This window comes from Callorhinchus milii, unplaced genomic scaffold (genome assembly GCF_018977255.1).
Source record: "Callorhinchus milii isolate IMCB2004 unplaced genomic scaffold, IMCB_Cmil_1.0 Scaffold2, whole genome shotgun sequence".
Classification (NCBI taxonomy): domain Eukaryota; kingdom Metazoa; phylum Chordata; class Chondrichthyes; order Chimaeriformes; family Callorhinchidae; genus Callorhinchus; species Callorhinchus milii.
The window spans coordinates 28,779,171-28,802,689 of record NW_024704743.1 but is presented as its reverse complement, the minus strand read 5'-3'; the positions used below and the strand labels follow the sequence as shown (position 1 = coordinate 28,802,689).

Here is a 23,519-nt window from a genome sequence, read left to right as displayed (position 1 = left end):
CTTCTGTTCACCTTGCAATGAATGATCTGCCTTTGTTCACTTATTGGAGAGCAACAGGATCTCTGTCAAAAGGGCCTTTTTAATTTGTTATCCAAGCAGCTGGTTTTCTTCCATGTGCTGTACTTACTGTACATCTGAAAGAAGCTTCTTACAGCTGGGAGCCATTTAAGTCTAAACCACATCCCTTGCCCTCTATCCCCTACAAAAATACTCACACTGAAAAGATGTACAATTGATTATTCCAGCTTCTGAAGATTTTGCATGGCATGCCGAGCCTCTGCTGGTATACCTAGAATGTTTTCTTTGTGGCTTTTAGTAGTTTTTGAGGTGTTTGATTTTAATGAAGATTTTGAATCGCATTTAAAATAAAACTTTCCTTTTGGGAAAAGAACACAGTAAGATTAAAATAAAGGGGGTATCTGGCACGGAAAGATGGTTTTTAAAAAATAAAACCAACTAATAAAATCAAACCCAAGTTTTATGAAAGGAACCCGATCTGTTGCTTGTCATCCGCGTTCAAATGTACGTGGAATAGTTTACAGGAACACTGAGAACCGTCTTGTTCATTTTCAGGAAAGTGCATTGGAGTTTCTTTTAGCCAAGTGACTTCTGAGAAACGAGAGGTCCCAAATAAATGTGCTCTTCAGCGTAAAATCTGAAAATGTTTAATCCATAAAGTCTGTGCCTGACCAAGATGCTGGAGTAAGGATGGGAAACAGAGGTTTGGGGTTTCTGCGAGCATTATTTTAAGACTCTTTCCATTATTTTTAAATTAAGGTACATTTTAATTAATTACAGAGGTTTTATTCAGGAAGGGAGGGTACACGTAGGCTTGGAGTGTTAAACAAAGCACTGAGGGCAACATTCACTACACTGAAACCGGAACTTTTTAACAACAGATGTGTCTTTCTAAGTACAAACCTGAATTATCGTCTACACTGAAGACATAATGTTTCCAGCAAATCTTTGGTTTGTTCAGGTCAAACTTAGTCCAGTTGTAAAGCATTGCTGATTTGGGTTGGAAATTCTGGTCTCACAAGAACTGGGAAAAGGATTAAATGTAATCGCATTGTGCTTATTGGATACATTTATGTTGGCCGTGCCTAAGGAAAGGGGTTCTGCAAGGTAGATGCTTCCTTGCTGCTTCCTTGCTCCATTACCTAAACAAATTGGTAGTAGTTATAACCAAGGCATTTGAAAAACATACCAGTCTCTGTATCGGGATCTTTGTGCTGAGGCAGACTCAAGGAATTGCCTGTTTGGCCAAAGTAGTACTGTGGGTGGTCAGGACATAGCACATGGCAGTCAACCTACTGTGCAAAGGAAATAATCTTCAAAGGTGTCTAAAGGGTGGTAAGGAAGTCTGCGCCCCACCGAGGGTCAGAAGTATGCAGAGTTCTCGCCGTTCCACTGCTGGAGCAAGAGGTGCTGCTCTTACCGTGCTGCTACAGATCATAAGGAAATTGAGAGTGGCATAGCAAAGCTTTGCAGGCCATGTCAGGTCAGCTCTTTTCAGTTGCAGCTCAGCAGCTGTGAGAAATTCGTCTCCTGATATCTTTGTCCCATCTGCAGTGTTCGAGCGCTACCTCGTGGTAAGTGCTGGGTTGTAACAAGGTAACATGGTCCTGGAAATCTGTTCCAGATGTTTATTAGTCCTTAGGGTAACTGGGTGGTTGTGGTTCCCTGCTGCTGGTTCAAGTTGTTAGTAATACTATATAACTCAATTAAAAATTATTCCATATTAAACTATCCCTTCCTGAAACTAGTGTGAACTACTACTGTGGTTTCCTATGAAACAGGAGAGCATTTTTAAAGCAGTGCTATCGATGTCTTAAGTTTATGGTTCAGCTTAGGTCACTACAGTGCAGATAACCTAGACTTATTATGGAATAGAAATAGTAAAACAAATTGAAAAATATTTAGAATCTACCTGGTAACTTAATTATATACACTCCCTCAAGTAACCTGACCCCCTCCCCCTCCCAAAGATGTACTACAAGTGTAGATTGTGTTCACTGTCCAAAGTTAAATTTAGCTACCAGGTTTGAAAATCTGGGATCTGCGAACATATCTAGTTGTAAAGTTGTCGGTTATGCTTCAGACCTTGTGCTGGTATCATCCAATTTTCATATTGCACAGTCAAATTGTTCATCCCAATTGCTTTGTATTTGAGTTCATGGTTCACCAAGTTTACCATTGACTAGATGAACCTTAAGTATTTTATTGTTAAAGTGGTGTCTGTGAGAGAGCCATGTAGTATTAGGAGTATATTTTGTCACTATATTGCAGGAGAACTGAGTCGTTAAGTACACTTTTTTTTATAAAAGACTTTTTAAAATTATTTAAATACTTATATGTCCACATTTGTTTTCTTCAAAAATAACTCAATAGCCAGGAGTCTATTGCTGATGTATTTGTTGTAGATGCCAACTCAGATTTGCCACCTAGTGTTCTTCAATCACAGTCAAATTAGATCATTTCTGCATTCATATTACATGTTTTTATTTTACATTCTTTATGTGAGAAAATCTTTCAATGCAAATAAACTGACCAATGAATCTTTGTGCACATCCCCAAACCAAATATTGAGATAACTTCCTTTCCTGAGACCTGAACAATCCATCTAGGCTTACTTAGCCTGTTAGACTATTTCATCTTAAAATCTAAGATCACACAGAATTGTGAAAAATTCTTAACTGCAGAAAGCCGGCTTTCCAAATTAAGACTGAATTTAAGAATTATCCACAATTCAGGTGGATCTTATATGACAAAATGATTTTTTAGTCTAACATTAGATGTATATCAAGCCTGGTCCTGCACCATCTATAGCCAAGTGAGTCCCAGGAATTGTTTTGCTGAGTTTTAGCCTGGGATAAAGTGCCTAAAATATGTGTGTTTTCTTCAGAAAATGTATTTTCACTGAATGGTTGGATTTCATGAACATCCCTAAATGGCGTAGTCGTGATAAAGACCAGAAGGTCACAAGATCAGATCCGGTCTGTGCTGAGTTGGCTGATCTCTGCAGGGCCAGCAGTTAGGGCACTACAATTGGCCTCAGGGTCTTTAAGCTAAGGATGGGAAAATCAGCCATGATTTCAGCTTCCCAGTGCCACTGTCTCCCCCAACCCCCACCCCCTCCTCCCCTGTGTGGACATTGGGTGAGGACAGGGTCATGCAGGAATTTGATGCACCCATGGTTGAATATCCTGCAACATTCACTGTCAAGGAGAGACAGCTGAGGGCATTCCATGCATGTGGAACTACTACCCCAGAAGGAGGCAAAAGAGAGCAAATAAGTTCTTACTCTCCATGCTGGAATCTCTGGATATTTTCTAGACTTTTAGCAAACAAACACTTTTTTCTACATTTATAAGCACATGCTGGTGTGTGGCTCTGCTTTGTGTTGAAGAGCCATGAGGTGAATCTTTATTTAAAGACAGCACAGTGGCAGTCTTTTTTTGACCATGCACAAGAATGGATTCTGTCATCTTTGTCGTCAGGAGTACCAGAATAAACTATGTGTTACAAAATAACTGTATGTTAAGCATGATGAAATTGAACCAAAGTCTGACTTTCAATATTGAGGCTTGTTGATCGATATAATTGACAGAATGACTGCTCAAATTCAATGTACTGCAGCACACTCTGATCTGTCTGTCTGTCTGTGTAGGTCCAACTCATCTCCACACCCCAATGCTGGATTTGGACAGTGATGTACGGCCTTCTCCCATTAGTCGCCTGAGTCAAAGCACTACGTTGAAAAGAGCCAGCAGTTTCCAATCTTCCCGAGATGACTGTAAGAACTGCACCAATGTCATTTGATTTTATTCGAGGAAATTGTTTATTATGCATTATTTAAAAAGCAACAACAAGTTACATTTCACCTTTGATGTCAGAAGGATGTCCCAAGGCACTGGACAGTCAATAGTCCTTTAATTGCCCATATCTTCCATCTTTTTAACCTTCTCCCTCCTCAGGATTTTCTCTCTCTCTCTCCCTCCCATTATTTTCTTTCCTTTTTTCTTTTTCTCTCCCCTTTCCTCCCCTTTTGTTTTCGCTCACTTCCTTCTGCCTCTTACCTCAGTCTCCCTCTCACTCTAATTATTCTTCTCCCCCGTTGCCTAATTCAAGGATTGAGTTCCAATCGACTACGTTTTAGTTTCCATATTTTCTTTCCAGCTTGGCGATACAAAGCTCCACAGACTGTGACCTTTGTTGACAACCTAACTGAGATTGTTATAAGCCAACTCCCCAATTTCTGGAAGCTTTGGATATCCTATGTTAACGGCAGTCTTTTCAGTGAGGTAAGTTAAAGTCTATTTCAACTTCATGTATTTCACCCACAAAATATGCAGTCAATTCACTTTACAGTATGACCTGTGAAGCGCTTTGAGACATCTTGAGTAAGTGATGAGGCGATATACCAAATGCAAGGATTATTATTATTATCCATTCAGATACTTGGATGGAGCTAAACTGCTACAAAAAAATAACTGACACTTTTAATAGTTTGGTCCCCAGATCCGATGTTCAAACACGTGCCTCTAGTGATTAGGAGTGGCACTGCTGCTTCATATTCTGCTCCCAAACTCACAGCTCTATTGTAGTGCTCCAGTTCCTGCCCTGCCTGAGGCTGTGTTAGATCGGCTGGTCAACGAACAAATTAGCAGAGCTGTTTGGAGGAAGCGTTCTAGTGTATTTTATTCATTATTTTTAAATAGGATTTTTTAATTTTGTTCGGCCGGTGTCTGATGCATGCAGGAACTCGTCACCGTGCTTAAGAGTATGCAAACCAAGCAGATTTCCGTGCATCCCACCTACGTATGGAAATTCCAGAGATAGATTGTTGGACTGGAATGCGCACTCTCTCCCTGGAAGGATGCCTCCTGCTTACCGAATTCCAGAAAGTATTAGGCGTAGGTTGGCAAGAGCCAAGGCCCGGGGACCCCAGAATGTGTGTTGGGGTACTGCTGGAGTCTAAACAGCTAAAACCGCATAGCTTGCCTTTGATATTGCTTCCTGCTGACTTTCCATCTAGGACCACCCCAACCGTTAGGGCTTTGGCTTGCAGGGTTAACAGGAGCTGAGTGGGTGGACTCCCTGCCCCCAGTGACTAGTCTGTCCTTCCAGGTCCTGCCAATGAGTCAGACTGGCTGTGCTGTCAGTAGCTGTGGCCTGGAATACTGTGGATCAGAGACTGCCACAGAGGGCTCGATTTTGACTGGTTGAGTAGCCAGTTCAGCTCCGAGGAGATCCCGATTATTAAATAGATAAAATAACATTACTGACTGGGCATAATTATAAATGAATTTATCATTTGACGTTTTGTATAGGTAAGGTATGTAAAGTATTACTCTTAATGATAATTAATAATTCAAAAGGATTTTCATTTCTTACTACTTTGCTGAAACAGATTGGCAGGTCATTTTAAAATGGAAAAAAATGTATACTTTTATAACACAGTGGAAACAAGAAAAATATCTCCCCAATTTGTGGAACACAATTGTGATTTAAGGTGATCCATTTATTTTTCGGAGTGTGATAAAGCCATCTAATGGTGCTTAAATGGTACTGCGTCAACTAATTTTATTAAATCATTGCAATGTGAAGACTTGGTTTTCAGTCAAATGCTTTTCAGTGCTGACTCAACTGTAAATATTAAGATATAGGAAATAAGGTGAGGAAACTGATCCTAAGGAATAATTCCAAGCCAACAATCAGTTGTGTTCTTTTGGTATTTCACAAACCAAAGTTGGAGTCAGTCACATAAGCCAAGAACATCCAAGCATTAGCTTCTGAATCTTTTTGACTGAAATCAACATGACTTTCCATTCCTCCCACTTTGTGCAAGAATTACCTCTCTAGAATCATATTCAGTTATTCTTCTGCCATCTGTGTTAGTCCTCAGCAGCAACACCTCAGAGAACCTTTGATTGAAAATGAAGAACAGTGTATCTATCTGAGCCTTCTGTTAGCTAATTCCTGCATTTTAAGTTCTAGCTCAGATCCAGTAATCTTCCCTTGTACCAGGGTGTTTCTAGTCAGTGTTTCTAGAAGAAACACTGTCAAAGAAATAATAATAATCCTTACATTTGATAAAGTGCTTTTCAGGGCGTCTCAAAGCGCTTCACGGGATTTACTGTGATGTGCAGTGACTGCATATTTTGAAAGACAAACATGGCAGTCAATTTGGTCACAACCCTGTCCCACAAACAGTCATGAAGTGAATGTGGGATTGTTGGCTATATCACCAGGAAAAATTCCCTTCTCTTTTCGAGTACTGCCATTGGATCTTTTAACGTTCACCTGAACAGGTAAATGAGATCTCAGTTTGTCTGAAAGATGGCACCTTCAGCAATGCAATGCATCCCCTGGACTATGCTGAAATGTCAGGACGATGAATTTAAAGTCCTGATGTGGGGCTTGAACCCACAACCTTCTAACTTAAGGTTGAGAGTGTGACCACCTGAGCCAGGCTGACACCAAGGAAGAGATATATATATACACTTTCAGCAATGCAAAATGTGTGAAACGGGGCTCTGTGTGTGTGTATTCAGCACAAATCTAGAAAAGCCAACCAATCTGCCTCAACATTAGAGTCTATATATCTGCCCTGTCTGTACTCCCTTTTCTAAGTGTAGTTCAAATCAGTGAGTCAAAAAATTATTTAAAAAATTAGAAAAGAGATAAAAGAAATGTATTCACAGGTATTGGCTCAGTTGGCAGCACTCTCACCTCTGAGGCAGAAGGTTGTAGGTTCAAGCCCCAAGTTGGGTCTTTGAATTTACACAGTCTAGGTTAGGCTGACACTCGAATACAATGCTGGAGGGAGGTGAGCTGTATTGTCAGAGGTGCCATCCTTTGGATGAGATGTTAAATTGAGATCCTGTCATCCTGTTCAGTTGGATGTTCAAAATCGCATGGCACTATATGAAAAAAGGGAGTTTCTCCTGATATTCTGGCTAATGGTCCCCTGGATAAAATTGATCAATCACTTCATGTTTTTTCTGTGCCACATGCTTTGTGCAAATGGGCTGTTTACCAACAAATATACACAGTCACCTCACTTTCCAGTAAATCCTGTAAAGCGCTTTGGGACATCCTCCTGATATGAAAGCCACTATACCAAATGTAGGGATTATTAGGATTACTATTAACAATATATTTTTAATACACTTAAAGTATTTGGCATTCTTTTAAGGAGCCAGAGTCTTGCCCCTCCACTCATTCTCGAGTACAATTCCTTAAGCATGAGCTGTTTGACACTGAAAATGAAACCTGTGGTGTTTTTGACTAATTCTATGATCAGTTAAGGCTGATCAAGTAGAATACCTCTGATGGCTCACTAACGAAAACCACTGAAAGTTTGAAACTGTGCTGTTCAGACCGGGCAGGTTCCAGGCTCAATTCCTGGTCTGTGAGCTAGTAATTTGAGTCAAAGTGGTTATAGGGACATCAGAATTGATGGTTCATGGTTGAATAGTCTGTCAGGGACCGCGTTACAGTGATAATGGATGACCAGTAGATGGTGCTGTTGGATCATATATTTAACTTTAGAGGCAATCACTCAAACCAACAATTTTCTATTAATGCAGTATCCGAATGCGCACTCTGGGGCCCTCAAGCTTTGGCTTTTGCTAACTTAATAATAATATTAATAATAATAAACTTGTGCCTAACGCTCTCTGGAATTATGTAAGCAAAATGCGTTTCCTGCCTCCACCACGGGGAGAGAGTGTGTATTCCATTCCAGACACCGGCATTTTCACGTGTAGGTGGGATGCATGGAGCTCTGTCTGATTGGGANTTTTTTAAGCATGGTTGTGGACTTGGGCATATGTCAAATGCTTGGCTGCCCCCAAATAAATCTCTACAGTTGTATAAAATGCTTAAAATATGGTTGCAATATTATGCTAACATATTCAAAAATTGGTTCCTCTATATTTTACTTTTATCTCTACTTTGCACACTTACTTGTACATGTTTGGTTTGCACTTTAATTTTAATCTGTTTCTGGTTTCCAAAGACCGGTGAAAAATCAGCACAAGTGGAAAAATTTAAGAAGAATGCCCGATCCCGACAAAACGACTTCAAGGTACAATTGTCTAAGAAAGAATATATTGTAATTCAAGCTTTTTTTAAGCAAGTAAGATATATGCCACCAAAGTGGCCGTTTGATTTTGTTTTTTGTTCAAATTGCAGAAAATGATTCAAGAGGTAATAAACTCGCTTGTGAAGCTGATCAGAGGAGCTCTTCTCCCCTCCAGCCTCCAAGAAGTAGAACTGAGACATTATGGGGGTTGGGAAACGAAAACAGAGCTTCCTGGCCAGTGGCTAACCCACGTTATTCACACGATGAGGTAAATGTTGAATGTTGGCAAGAGAGAGGCCCTCCTGCTTGTCTCCTGTCAGCCCCTCCTCACCTGAGGCGCTGATAGCATCACAGTTCATGGATGCACTTTCCCCCTCATCGAGCCATTATGGAACCTTGGTGTCCTGTTTGACCCTCAATTGTCCTTTAAACCACACGTCATTGCCATGACTCGTTCTGCCTTCTCCCACCTCAGTAACATTGGCTGCCTCCACCACTGCCTCTCCCCTCAGGCCGCTGAGACCCTCATCCACACTTTTATCACATCCAGGTTTGACTACTCTAACACCCTGCTTGACGGCCTTCCCAATTCTTCCCTCCACAAACTGCAGATTATTCATAACTGCAGTTTGTGTTCCCTTCATACCAAGTTTTGTGAACCAATGACCCTCAAAGTCACTCAGCTCCACTGGATCAAGTTTAAAATCCTCGTCCTCACTTTTAAAGCCTTTCACAGTCATGCTCCTCCCTACCTCTGCGGCCTATTAACACCATACCAACCTGTCCGCTCCCTCCATTCAGCCGGCACTGGCCTGCTCCATGTTCCCCAGTTTTTTGGCCCCCATCCTCTGGAACTCCGTCCTGGAGCTCCTCCGCCTCGACCCCCTCCCTTGCCTCCTTCAAGGTTTGTCTCAAGACATTTCTCTTTGACTGTGACTTCAGTCATTTTCCTCCACTCTCACCCTCACCCCTCTTGATTCCAGTCCCCAGCTTGGGTGAAACCCCTTGCCTGTCCAGTTCTTTGGGACATTCTTCTGACGTGAAAGGCGCTATGAATATGTAATTTGCTGTTGTAAATGAGATCTAAAATCGCAGCCATGTTTACAGACTTGTGGAAATGTTCTACCGGAGGCAACTATTATTCACCATGAAAATCAGGTTGCCACACACTGCACTTTTCACGTACTGTTGCACCATTTCCCACATGTTTAATATCTCCTTGTGCTAAACCGAGAGAGAGAAAAGTTACACATTTCACAGCACCTATTCATTAAAACCTAACTAATCTGTACAACAGTATTTTAATTTGATCCGGCAAAGATGGTATCATATGTTTTGTGAGTGGACTTTCTTCCTGGTTATCACCTGCGTTTGACGCTTTGATTTTTGGCAGTACACCTTTGAACCACTTGCTCAGCAGGGAGTTTATCTTCTGGTGTCCTGGTCAACAATCCCCCGGATAAAATTGATTATTCACTTCATGGCTGTTTGTGGGATATTATTATGAGCAAATTGGCTGTCATGTATGTCTACAAAAAATTTAGTCACTGCACTTTACAGTAAAATGCTATGATACACTGAGATGTTTCAGCAGATAAGGCATTATAAGTAATCAAATACAAAGATTATTGCGTTGGCAGACGACTCAATTCTCTTTGATATTTGGATCTAGACTATGATCTAAACTTTGATGTACATGCAGAACTGTAGCATAATGGTTCGCGCCCTTGCCTAGCAAGCGAGAGGATCCAAGTTCGATTCCCAGGCGGGCCAATACCTTAGGCAAGTTTCCGAACTATATCGCACACATTCAATATCACCATTTGTGATTTGGCAAATTTCGCATTTTATCTTTTGGTCGAGGCGATTTTCTCTTGGTCCCTGATGGACATATCAATGCACGGCTGTTGGCTATTTCATATTTTAATGTTGCCTCTAACTGCGCCCACTCTAATTTCCGCTCTATCCCTGTAGTATATTTTAAAAGTGAATGCCTTTAAATCATTCCTATTTATTTTACTTTTGATTCAATAACAGGCTGAACTACGAGTCGTTGACAGCCCTGGAAATACCGAATGATCTATTGCAGACAATCCAGGAGCTAATCTTAGATGTGCGAGTGCGTTGTCTAATCGTTACACTGCAGCAGACTGCGGATGGTAAGAATGAATAATACACCAATAGAATGAATAGCATTTTCATTCTGGGTAAAGGTGAGAAATAAGAAGGGAAGTGTTTATTATAGACCACCAAACTGAAAATCAGACAGAGGAACAGATTTATAGAGAAATCCAGGAGAAGTGCAAGAATAACAGGGTAATAATAATTGGAGACTTCAATTATCCTAAAATAGATTGGGACACAGGTAATGTGAATGGCCAAAAGGGGAGGTTTTATAGTGGGTACAGGATTGCTTCATTAATCTGTGTTTCCAGTCCAACTAGGAAGGAGACAGTTCTTGATCTTGTTCTAGGAAATGAAGTGGGGCAAGTGAGTAACGTACAGGTTGGGAAACATCCAGGAAACAGCAACCACAGCATTATTAGGTTTAATGTAAAAGCTGAAAAGGAGCAACAGTCAAAGACAAAGGTACCCGACTCGAAAAAGACACATTTCAGAAAGCTCAAAAGGGAACAAAAGCACAGATAAATTGGGCAGAAAGGCTGCCAGATAAGACAGTAGATGAACAGTGAGAAACTTTCAAAGCCAAGATAAACACAGTGCAAAATAAGTTTCTCCTGACAATAAATAAAGTGGGTACTGCTAAAACTAGGGTTTATTGGATGAGTTGAAAAATTACAATAAAAATAAGACTTAAAAGCATACAATAAAAGTCAATTAATACATTAAAAAATCGGGCAGCGTCTACAAAATATAGAAAGGAAGCAAAAAAGATTTGTCATGCCAAAAGAGGATATGAGGAAAGAAAAATACTAAAACATTTTATAAACACAATAAAAAGTAAAAGCATAATTAAAGAAAAGGTGGGTCCAGTTAGAAACAAAAAAGGAAATCTAGTCATAGAAAATGAAGGTTTGGCAGGGTTACTTAATGAGCATTTGGCCTTGGGTTTACAGAAGGGAGTTTTACAGTAGTGAGGCATTGAATGCACAAGACGAGGATGTACAGCAATTAGCAGGGATAACTGTACAAAAGGAAGTGGTGCTAGAGAACTTGATCCGAGAATGTTGAGGAAAGTCAAGGAGGAACTAGTAAGATGCTCTGACAACAATTGTTCGAACATCTTTGAAAGTTGTGCCAGGAGACTGGAAGGTAGTGAATGTTTAAAAAGATAGAATGGGAAAAGACAAATAATTATTGTATAGCCAGTCAGTCTAATGTCCATAGTGGGCAAACCTTTAGACACTGGATAATACGGCGTGGGCTTGAACCCATGACAATGGAAATAGATTAAAATATTACAGCCAATATTTCTTTATTTGAAAATAGTTTATCATATTTCTTTCTTACTTAGATGTTAAGAGACTTGCAGAAAAAGAAGACTGGATCGTTGACAATGAGGGTATCACTTCTTTGGTTAGTAGCAACCGTGTTCTGTTTACCATCTCTTTGTTTAGCTGGATCATCTATTAAGTTCATATATGCCTTATAATGTTTTCAGAATAGTTATGAATTTGATTGAATTGTGATAGAAAATAGCTATAAAGAGACACTTGGGAAGATTTGTGGGGGGTATATTGCACATCTAAATCAATTGAGTAGAGTCCCTTGGAGAGCTAACTAATGTAGTTTATTGAAAAATTACGCTTTATTGGACTAAATTGCTTTTTTAACCTTATTCAATTGGTCTGTACTATCATTTGCTGGTCTTACAGCAGCACATGTAGTGTTATCAACTGGACATATGGGAAATGAGTACAAGAAGAAATAGTCTTTGGAATAGAATTGAGGGTTCTGAAAGCCAAATACAGAAAGATAATCTTTGTAGAGCATGATTGTACCTGACCTGATGGAACCATGGAAGTGATATGCAACAGAAACCAAGTGCTCAAGGATATACAATGTAATGTAGAAGATTAGATAAGCACTCCAGAGTTTAGATCATTTAAATTTTGTGTATGTGTGACCTTAATCAAATAATCATAACATTTATTATCAATTGGGTAAAAATGAAATGTTTTGGGTGAAATCTAGGAAATGTATTTTCTAGGTCACTGAAAATAGTTTGTATTCCAAGCAACAAAAACAAAATCTTTTTACTAGCTGTAGACAGCACCACCATACAGTTGATTCTGAACAATAATAAGACTTGTTTTTTCTCTTCAATAGCCAGCTCAATTTGAACATTGTGTTGTGCAAACTCTACAAGCACTCAAGGAAACCATAGACTGCCAGCCTGGAGAGACGAGCGTAAGTGTTACATCTCTAGACCAAGTTCTGAACTTTGTTCTTAATTTCCCTTCAATGTGAAATGTTCAGCTCCAGAGTTCATAAGAGACTTTTGAATGAAGAAGGCCCTTCAGCCCATTTCATTTGCTTCCAGAATGACAACCCTATCATCTTCTCATTGCAGTGTCAAATTGCTTCTTAAACGAGTCCAGTGTCCAGATGGCAAAATCGTTTCCACAATGTTTTTTCTCTATGTTCTCTTCAAAAGGTATTAGTCACCATGTACGCTCCTCTAGCTGGAAAAATGTTGTTCACCACTTCATCAATACTGCGCTAAAGAGGATGAATCTGAATATTTGTTCCTCACACTTATGAAGTACCATGCTATAAGTTCATTTTTTAGGTTGTCTTAACAAGCCTCACAAAGTTAGTAGTAGCCTGCCCACGTTGACCAATTTTACCAGCCAACAGAAAATCACCCCCAGAATTTCATAAATATAAACCCGTGACCCTGCAGAACTCTACTTATTAATTTGCACCAATTTATCAATTACAACTTCTGTCATAGTGAGGAAACAGGATTGCATTGATGGAGAAACATAAAATAACCGGTAGAAGTAGTGGTGTAATCCTTATCCTCGAAACTCAAACGCCCATATCTCAATAGTGATGATAATTCATCTTTATTTTAAAAATCCTCCATTCTGCTTAAAACAATTTCCGACCAATTGTTTACCATATTCTAGGACTGAGCAATGATGTGGATATATGGTAAAAAGGGGAAGTGACTGCAGGGAGGGAGCGCTTTAACCTTCACTGACATGTCACTGAGCCCCCTGGGTGGGGGAGTCCGCTTTACAATGGACAAGGTCGAGTAAACAAAAGCTGCTCACATGAGGATTTGAATTGAAGTACAGTAAAACTCTCATAAGTCTGATCTGTATCAATTGTATAATCGCCTAAGTTGTACATCTGTCGAAGCCCCATTGAATTTCCTATTTTTTATCAGTTTTACAGAACTCGAACATTGTAAAAGTCATTAAATGTATGGCCCCAACTGATATGACTGCAACTAATGTGAGGTTTACTGTAGGTACCGAGTATGCCTGGTACACAGCATAGACCTAGGCCTCAAGAAGATCGAGATAGCTGACCTGTCACAAACTGTCGCTTAAAGATCCTTCCACAGCACTGAATGCAGATGTCTATCACACAGCTAATGAGGAAACTCTCAGGCTTGGGACAACAGCTAATGGAAGCTGGTACCCTGAATCTGGGTTCATGAACTCATCCTCATGTATTCAGGCTTGATATCCACTTTCACTGGTGTGCAGTGAAATTAGTAACTGCTTCTGAAACTCTGCACTTGCAACTGTTGGAACCAATGCTCAGTGGGTAAGGACGTTTGACCGAGCTGTGGACTGAGGCAGATGGTGGAAGTGATCTCACTGTATTTCATACCAAGTTGTGCTGCTTATCAAGAGACTCACAAGGAGTTCCTGGTATCACCTTGTGAGAGTTGAAGCCTATGCTTGTTAAACGTTTAATGACCAACGAGTGACTCTTGTGGAGAGGTAAGCGGAGTCTCCTTGGCCTGAGCTAGCTCCAAGACGCAGCAGCTGACTCAGAATTGAGTCAACACTGTGAAGGTCCTGAGCCAGGTGTATCACGGCGCTCTTGAACATTGCTGATGACAGATCAGAAGCCTGGCTTATCACCAGAACTTGGAGGTACAGACCGGGGACAGGAATTTTTCTGTTTAAGATCCTGTTAACTCTGCAAGACAATCCTCTAATGGGAAGGGTGGTCCTAGTACTTGCCAGGCAGTGCTCGCAATAGCAAGCTATGTGGTTTTAGCTGTTTAAATTACACCGGTACCCCAATGTATATTCTGAGGTCATCCCGTGGCCATAATCTTCCAGAATTAGGTAAGCAGGATCCAACCTTTCGGGAGGATAGTGTGCATTCCATTCCAAACAATTGGGAGGTTTTCTGCTAAATCTTTTATTAAACTTCATTTTTTATTCTGCATTTGTATGTGACTCTCTGCCTCTGTTTCTGTATCAGTCTATATGTCTTTCTTGTTTTCTCTTTTATCGCTGTGTTTGAAAAAAAAACACCAATCAACAAAATCATAATAATAATTTGGTCACTCAAACCTCGACTGTTTGTGGGACACTGATGCGCTCAAATGCCTTCCGTGTTTCACCCAAAACATACGCAGTCAATTCACTTTCAAGTGTATTCTGTGAACTGCTTTGAGAAGTCTCAATGATGTGATGAGGCGCTGTATCAAATGCAAGGATTATTATTATTATTATTATTAAATGCAGGAACGCTGGTACTTCAAAACTTGTGTCTTCTCTTGAATTGGCCTCATGTATCATTTGGCATACATGACAGGTTCCTCACCACTAGTTTAATTGATGTAAGTTCAAAGAACTGAGATGTGACTCAACCGTGGTTCATTATTACTCGTTTTTTTTTAAGTCTAATGTTCAAAGGTGGTGCTGAAAAGTTTAAGGCATGTAGATTATAAATGCGTACTTTTAGACAAGAACTGGAGCTTTACTTGATTGTGCCTTACACCAACAAAAATCATTTGAGGATTTCTATGAGCAGCAGTAAACTAATTTTTGCACTATGACTCTTAACGAGTAATCCCTGTAGTGTGACGGATGGTCCACTTCTTGGCTTAAGTTCTTATAAGAACATTACTATCTATTTGCTGGAAAAGTACCGTGCACAGTAACCTTCTTGCACTAAATAACCTGTTTATTGGGGTTGATACTGTGGTTAGAATGCAGTAACTACTAGAATTAGGTTAGGTGCTTGATCGACCTGGGTCGCTGTGGGATTGTGCCAAGCAAAGATCAAAGGTAAAGGTTGGTTATCGCTCGACACTCTCCCACACCTACTTGTGGCTGATTTCCAAGTGCTATTGGAGGAGACCCTGGAGCAGTTTCCTCTAACCACCATTTAGAATCTTAGCCATATATTTACTCCACTTTTATTTTCAGCCTGTGTTGCGACAAAGTGAGTTGCAGATGCTCGCTAGGCCACGGAAGCTATGAAAACCTGGATAAATGGTTGGGTGCTTCCCTGCAAGTGGACAGGAAATGTCAGTCTTGAAAGGAGACATCTCAAAGGGAACCTTTCAGCGACAAGCTTTTAAATGATATTGAGAACACAATCCCAGAACAATCTTTCAGATGCAGCGAGCTATCAGAATCAGAGGATGCAACAACAACAACAACAAAATTACGTTTACCCTACAGATTCAGGGTTACAAAGGTCAATATTCCAAACAGACAACAATAAGTATTTCTTTAGCTGGAGTGTAATTAAAGACTGGAACCGGTTGCCAGGAAGGGTGATTGAGGCCAGGACACTGAACTTATTTAAAAAAAAGAAGCTTGATGCTGTGATGAGAAGGTAGAAGAATGGGTATTCTGGAAGCATCAGATCCAGCGCCTTGGGATGTCCTCCAGACGTGAAAGGCGCTATACCAATGTAACTTTGTATCCAATGCCTGAAGGACCATCTTCATCCAAACCAATCTTGAGAATAGATAGGATGCTGCTCATGTACTTCCCCCTAATGGTTAGTCTTTGCACTTGATAAAACGCCTTTCACATCGGGCTGACATCCCAAAGCATTTCACAGTTTATACTGTTAGCAGAAGCACACAAGTCAGTTATATAACGACACTTTCGTCTTGGAAATTCAGAAATGTTTTTGTGTGTATGAGTTTGCATATATGTGGAGGATGGGGGGGGAACCTTAAATAGTAAGTGAATAAAGCTTTATATTTAGTTGCCATTGACAGAGTTTATAATGGCTGACAAAGATAATGGCAAACTGAATAAAAGATGTTTCTCAGGTATTTCTAATTAATATAAATTTTCAATCTAATATATATTCATTTTGTTTGATTTATTATTAAATTATTTTACAAAATATTAAATATATCAGTAAATGTGTCAAGATTGACCTCGTGACTTCATAGTTTATGCAATGTTGCACTAATTTGTCCATGACTGAAAGAAAACAGTAAATGCTATGAGATACAACAACAACAACAACTTGCATTTATATAGTGTCCTTCACACAGGGAGCGTCCCAGAGTGCTTCATAGTGATGGAGTCTGACAACAAGCCAGGAGAGAAGCGGGGGAGTTAGGGAGAGAGGGAGGGGAGGAGGCAGGGGAAGGGGGAAAGCGACGATGTAAGGAGAGCAATATGCGGAGCTTCTTTGATGCTGCAAACTTAAGGCATATAACCTCGACTGACCTGCCAACCCTACTTACCTTCTGGTGACTTCTAAATTTCTGGTGATCTGACACAGTGCACAGCTAGTGGTGTAATATTGACGTATTACATTTTTGGAACATGATAGACTCTTGCCTCTTAGCTTTACCACTCTTCACAGAAACAAATGCCTGCATTTGTATTTGCAGATATTTCAGCATGAGAAGACACAGTATCACGTGTGCGAACTGTCTGTTAACATCATGAAGGTGAGTACCAGTTAAATGGATATACTTAACTCTGTTGGTTACTGAGTATGTTTTTGCTGCATGTTTTTCCTCTTTCCTTTCATCTCCCAAATAACTTATATACAAGAGAAAAATGTGCTGCTCTCTCCTCCTGCACCAAACATTGTTGAAAGTTGTTGGTAGATCAGATTGTTTTAAAGTTCTTTAAGAAAGGAGACAAGAGGCTGGGTTAAAGGTATGGGTTGTGAGCAGATTGGAAAGGTAGGAAGTTGCTAGGAATTAAGTGATTTATTTGTAGGTGAGTTTGAGAATCTTGAAATTGATCCGTTCAAGCCTAATTCATATAGATGACATTATTATTTAATTTGTTAGAAGTTCTATATAACAATGTTTAAGGTATGGATAGATAGGAAAAAACTATTTATTTGTAGAATTGGTGACTTGGAGCACAGATTGGGATTTGTCAGCAGAACAATCGGGGGGATAAGAAGGAATTTCTTCATTCAGAGAACCACAAGTGGCTTTGGAGTTTGAATCAAGAGTTAACCAAAGTTAACTGGAAACGCATTTAAGCAATAAAACATTAAGGAATATGCAGAGAAAGCTGGGAAGCGGAATTAATAAAAAAAAATTGGAAAAGCAAGTACCAGTGGCACAAACACACGTTGGCCCAAATGGATCTCTTCTGGGCAAAAAGTCTATTATTTATACTGTTCAGGAATTCAGACTAAATCCAATTAAGTCAGTGTACATTTTTAGTTACTTTGTATTGTACACACGTAACTTCTTTCAAACAGTGTTCTTGCATTACAGGTTTTTGTTGGTTCCCTGGAGTACCTGAGCACAAAATCAGATGGTGATGCAGAAAGTAGCCAGTGAGTATACTGTATTGTCATTTAGAAAATAGGGGGGTGGTTAATGAAAAGAAATTACATCGGAGCAGTATTTGGTAAACCATGTCAAGTGACACAATTACCAGGAGCTGGGCATAATTGCAAGGGACAAAGTTGAGGAAGGAGCAGAGATTTTTTTTAAAAGAACTTGAAAACTATTTTTATATATTGAATAAAAAATATATTGTCACCACAAAATGATTCTGGAAATGTTTAGGAAAGTCTGCCCTTTTATTACATTTGTGAGGCAGTGTTTCGGTATCTATTGGTAGCAGCCGAAAATCCGAACTTTAGGAAATCGTGTTTAGTCGATTAAATATTTCTTGATTTATGGCGTAAATCAAGAAATATTCAATCAAGAAAAAAATAATTTATTGGCTGATCATAAAGGTTGGCCATCACTGATTTAAGGTAAAAAAGATAAGGTAAAAAAATCTTTTTGCATTATGTATTTAGAGAGTCACTTTGTCACTGTATTTTTGGCAATGTTATTTCTCAAAAATAATAATTGCATTTGATATATCGTCTTATCACATCTTCGAGACGTCTCAAAGCGCTTCCCAGAATATACTGTAAAGTGAATTGACTGTATATTTTGTGGGCAAAATGCGGCAGTCAATTGATAATAATTTTTTTATTACTAGTGAATAGTAATAAGAAAAAAGTTGTTTAACAAAATATTATTAATGCAAGAAGAAAACGTGTGTTATTTTCTCCTCTCAGCCTCTCTGTGGATATTTCCTCTCCAGACCTTCTTGGAAGCCTGCACGAAAACTTCAGCCCAACTCCAGTATGTACTCTGACATTGGGTGCTTTTGTGAAACAGCTTTCATTGACGTACAAAATATATTATTTAGATCTTGTATCTTTTCCCATTTTCAAAGTCTGTTTCAAGAATTACCTCTTTGGACGCACTTTCGATCATCTTCCATCTCCCCCCCCCCCCCCCCCCGCCTATTATTTTCAGCTCCCCACCCTGACCCCCGGCTTAGGTGCCCAGCCAGCTGAAGAAACCACTTTTGTGATGTCTTTCCAATGAATGTAAATTATGTACGGATTCTTTATTGTTTGGATTTACTAAGGCACCTAGAAGTTATTTGTTGGGTAACTTTAACAGAAAACAAGACTGTTGTGATAGATGACAGACAGATCGACAGAGGGACCCAGGGGCCCCCAGCAACAGATGGCCCCTAACAACACGCTTTGGTAAGATGCAGAAAAGTGCCCAGGATTGAGCAGAGAGTTCCAAAGGTTCAGAGCAGACTGGCTGGTGGTTGGAGAGATCAGAAGAAGTGCAGAAAGGAAAATGGAGGCTCTTTGGGGATGATTTTCAAAAGATTACAGACCTTTACAAATAGGACATCTTATTCTTCACTGATGCTTGAAATCCATGAAATTTAGCAACCTTTGAAGAACTGTTCTTTTTGAGTTAGAGGGAGCACAACACTATAAACCTGTGATTGTTATTTGCTTTATTGTTGACAGTACTTCTAAAAGCTTGTGTCCTTCTCTAGGAACAACGACTTCTGATTGTTCTCAGCAACTGCGAGTATCTGGCACGGCATACTTTCAGTGGGTTAGCCGAGCACTTCGAGAAACATGCATTCCAAGGCACGGAGAAGATCACTCAGGTAATTCTAAAGCTACTCAAGAGATGCAGTATATAAAGCTGAAATGTGTGAGCTATTCGTGACAAATGTAGAAAGAGTTAGTTTGGGTCTCGTAGGAACTGCTCAGCTTAGTATTTAATAGATCTATAGCAATGTATTGTTCTTGGAGGAGCAAATCAATAACATTTCTTAAAAGCACATAATAGACAATAAATAATAGCAATTTAGATTATAATAATAATCCTTACATTTGATAAATCTAGTGGATATTTCAAGCAAGTAGATCTGCAATGAAGTTGGTTTGAACATTGAGATCTGAAGCTGCCATTTAAAAGAAAAACAATGTACTTTTTCTATAATTTTTGCTGATAAGCTAATGTGACCGTTTCTGTGAGCTATCAAAACTTTCCGTGCACTGGATTGGATGATCTACAACAATGACATTAAAAACAGAAAATGAATGGGGAATCCAAGACCTTTTGCACCTGACAGTTGAGAGGTTTAACTGTCGGTTTCTACAATTCACTAGGTGTTTTTAATAGCATGCTCTCCATGTGGTCAGAAATCATGTTTACTGCTTCCAATTACATTTGATTCCTTGAATCAAGTATTGAACTTTAACCGGTTCACATGAAAACATTCAATTGTTTAAAGGATTGACAGTTCTAGGTAAAAGTTGAGTCACAGAAATATTTGGTCAGTTTGACTTCTAACACTAGTGAATTGCAGTCGCACTAGGTGTAATGTTTTCTGTTCAGCTTTTTTTCTGCATGCAGTTCTATTCAAATGTGTTCTTAATTAAATGTAACCATTTTAAGCTTTTCCTCCACTTTTTTCCCAATTTTTGCTAAGCCCCTCACACCCACACTCTTCATGTTTGATGAGAGCCCAGCTAGGCAGTCTGTCTTTGCATTGTCAGTGTGACTCTTTTTCCAGACATTTATCATCCTGTACATGAGCAGCCTCCAATGACTCACCTAAGCTTTTCTGCTCTTTATGTGACTGAATGCAAACCTCCGTGTCACCTAATACCCAGCTTGTCTGGTTCAGAATGAATTTAGGAATTTATCTGGAGAATTTCATTCACAATGTTGCATTGTATTCCAATCTAATGATGTGTGGTAAGGCCATCTCTCCATTCTATTTACCTGTGTGAAGCAGTATAGTGATGGCATTATTTGGTGATTGTATCTGGCAAGAGGAACTAATTCACTGACTTAGATAATATTCTAAAAATTCCTAACAGAATAATATTTTTAAAGGTAAATAAGCAGGAATGTCAGTAGTATGGCATTACTGCATAGTGGCCTCAGTCTTGATCCCAAATAATGCACTGTATTGTCCAACAGTGAAAGGTGATGCAGTGTCAGCACAGTTGTATGACTATCCAAGCTTCTATGATAATTGATTAAAGGAGGCTCCCAAGTCACCAATCTGTTGCATGAAAGTAACATCGCTGCCATCAGTTTACAAAACAATGAGAAGAATTGAGGAGAATACCTGGAAATTTTGTCTTTATTGTTAGGTAGGTTAAGATAGTCAAGCATGATGTTAGAAACCCAAAAAAGGAACATTAAAACCAGGTGGTTGCGCGAATTCAAACTGAGATCTATGTTGGGTGACTGATCCTATCCATGAAATAAATGAATTTTCTGAAATTAAAAGATAGTTTCAAATTTCAGGTTATTTATGGTATTGAGTTGTTGTATCTGCAAGAATATTCTCCCATTCAGATTATGCCATTAGTAACTGTTAGAAAAATGGATTGCATTTCAACTACAACAATAATCATTTAAATCTGTATCACATATTTCATGCTGGGAGGACCTCTTAAATCTCACTTTGATTATGAAATAATAATGTTTCCCACAAAGAAGTCTACAATGAAGCAATTAGTTAGTGTGGTGTAATGCCCTACGTTCAGCCTTAAACCTTTACCTCTGTCTAAAAATATTGTTAATTCTCTGAAACCAATTTTCTCCTTTTTTTTAACCCAAAATGAATAACCTCACATTTGTCAGCATTAAAAGTCTATCTGGCTCAAGTGGTCCATGGTTTGAATTTTTTTTAAAAATTGGTAAGTGAAAATCCCCTTTCTGATAATTAAGAGGTTCAGACAATGTTATCTTAGTCAGCAGAATATGACCTTTATATTAAGGTGTGCATTGCTATTGGGGAAGTACAGTTAAAGCAATGCTTTTGCAAAAAAATTGGCAGGACGACTTCATAAGTCCTGAAAGCTTTCCCTAGCATATGTAACATATCTTGATAACTGTCCCTGAATGATAGATTTGAGTGACAGATTTGGTCTGTTTCCAGATATATCGAGAGGTGTCTTTTTTTCTTGTTCCAATCGTTGTTAGCTTTGCTATTGGTTAGCAAAGAACGCAATGAAACTTGGTGAGATCTGGTTAAAAATGTGGGTGTGTGAAGGAGAACAGCCTAAGGATAGTTTATAAGGTAATAGAAGGGGAATGTTGTTTGTATTTCTCGTTGGGGGGTGGTGGAGCAGGAATTGCTCCATTTATCGATGTTGTTGTTTCTACCAGTTGGAAAATATCTGCTCAAATTACATTTTGATATGTATCTGATCAGTTGCCACAAGCTTTGGTGGGGATTGGCATTCTTCCTTTTACTAAATGTATGAGAGGCAAACATTTAATTTGCATTCCCCACCCAGGCTCTACGTTGGAGCCCTGATCATTCTTCAAAGATGTAAGTGTGTAATACTATTCAGATATCAATTTTGTGAGATAACTGCTTATGGATGATACTTTATTGGATTTGGTACTTTAAAATTGTAAAGCAGAAATATTTTTAAAGTACATATTTATTGGACAGCAAAACTGTTTCTATTGTAAATCTTTTACTAATTCCCCCTCTAATCATTCATATCCATACAAAGACTCTATCCCTTTCGCACTTGCATCACTCTTGCATATGTTCATGATTACAATTGTTCTCACACTTAAGAACACTCTTGTACAATAACTAACAAATAATGGTCAGTATGTTTGAGGACAGGCAATTGAAATGGATTTTATGACTGTTCCTGAAGTAGCTTGCACGCCTTTTAGACAGTTACTTTAACTAGAATAATGTTCCGATTGTACCACTAGACAAATGATAGATTTGTGTTGATAAATGTGTAACATTCAGTTTACCTTAAATTCATGGAATAATTTGGCTCAGAAACAGACTATTCAGTCGAAGTGGTTCATGAAAGACTAGTTCACTCTTCCCCAGTTCCTAGTCAGTGCAATATGTATTTTCCTTTTCTAAACAGTAGCTACACGACATGATAAAACCCAGTTGGCACAAATACTAGAAATCACGATCTGTTCATTGCACAGATGATTTCAATGGTGAACGGTTAAATATCACTCCTATAGTTGAAAGACAGCATCCTCAGCTCTAAATGTCATGAGTTTGTGTGATGGTCCAACTTGTGCTCCAGACTTTGTAATAATTGCTCAAAGCTACACAAGCTGCCCCTGAATAAACCTGCTACAAACTGTATGTGGCCGGGGGAAAAAAGGTTTGGGTGTGAGAAAAGGATATGATGACTCCCACAGTCAATAGCCTACCAACCAACACTGATTGTTCAGGTTAACTGTTGAAGAGTATTGTAGAACAGTTGCTACTCATAAAACCAAGCCCCAACATGAGTCAGCAGCTGCAGAAGAGGGGTGTGCAAAAACAGAGCATCAAAAGGCACATGGTTGTAACCCCTAATGGTGCACAGGAAAAAATGCACATAGTTATTAAAGAGGGCATGCATTAAAGACAGTTTAGTCACCTGCAGAAACAAGAATATTACTCTAATTATTGCTTTTATTGATTGATTTATATCAAACATAACTAAGCATTTTGCAGTTAAGCAAAAATGCTGAGGGACACCCCCTACTCACAAAAGATATCTACTTACTCCCCTGCTCTGCCCCACATTGCATTTTCCACAGAAAGCGGTGGTTGATGGGTTTCCTGGTGCAGACGACCAAAGGCAATTATGGTTCATCACTCAGTGATTTTTCATCAAAGTACAATAACAGGATCTGGTTTAAGTGAAACAAAGA

The 23,519-nt window shown here is 39.2% G+C and overlaps 1 protein-coding gene across 1 annotated transcript in view; it reads left to right on the top strand.

The window, feature by feature from the left end:
• Positions 1-23,519, top strand: part of exoc2 (exocyst complex component 2) — a 165,644-nt gene that overhangs the window by 95,459 nt on the left and 46,666 nt on the right. The window contains exons 12-22 of the mRNA XM_007889614.2: positions 3,671-3,796; positions 4,180-4,304; positions 8,027-8,095; positions 8,203-8,360; positions 10,130-10,251; positions 11,568-11,629; positions 12,383-12,463; positions 16,902-16,961; positions 17,754-17,815; positions 18,557-18,623; positions 19,348-19,464. Of these exons, the coding sequence (XP_007887805.1) occupies positions 3,671-3,796; positions 4,180-4,304; positions 8,027-8,095; positions 8,203-8,360; positions 10,130-10,251; positions 11,568-11,629; positions 12,383-12,463; positions 16,902-16,961; positions 17,754-17,815; positions 18,557-18,623; positions 19,348-19,464 (1,049 nt within the window). The remainder of the gene's footprint in view (positions 1-3,670; positions 3,797-4,179; positions 4,305-8,026; positions 8,096-8,202; positions 8,361-10,129; positions 10,252-11,567; positions 11,630-12,382; positions 12,464-16,901; positions 16,962-17,753; positions 17,816-18,556; positions 18,624-19,347; positions 19,465-23,519) is intronic.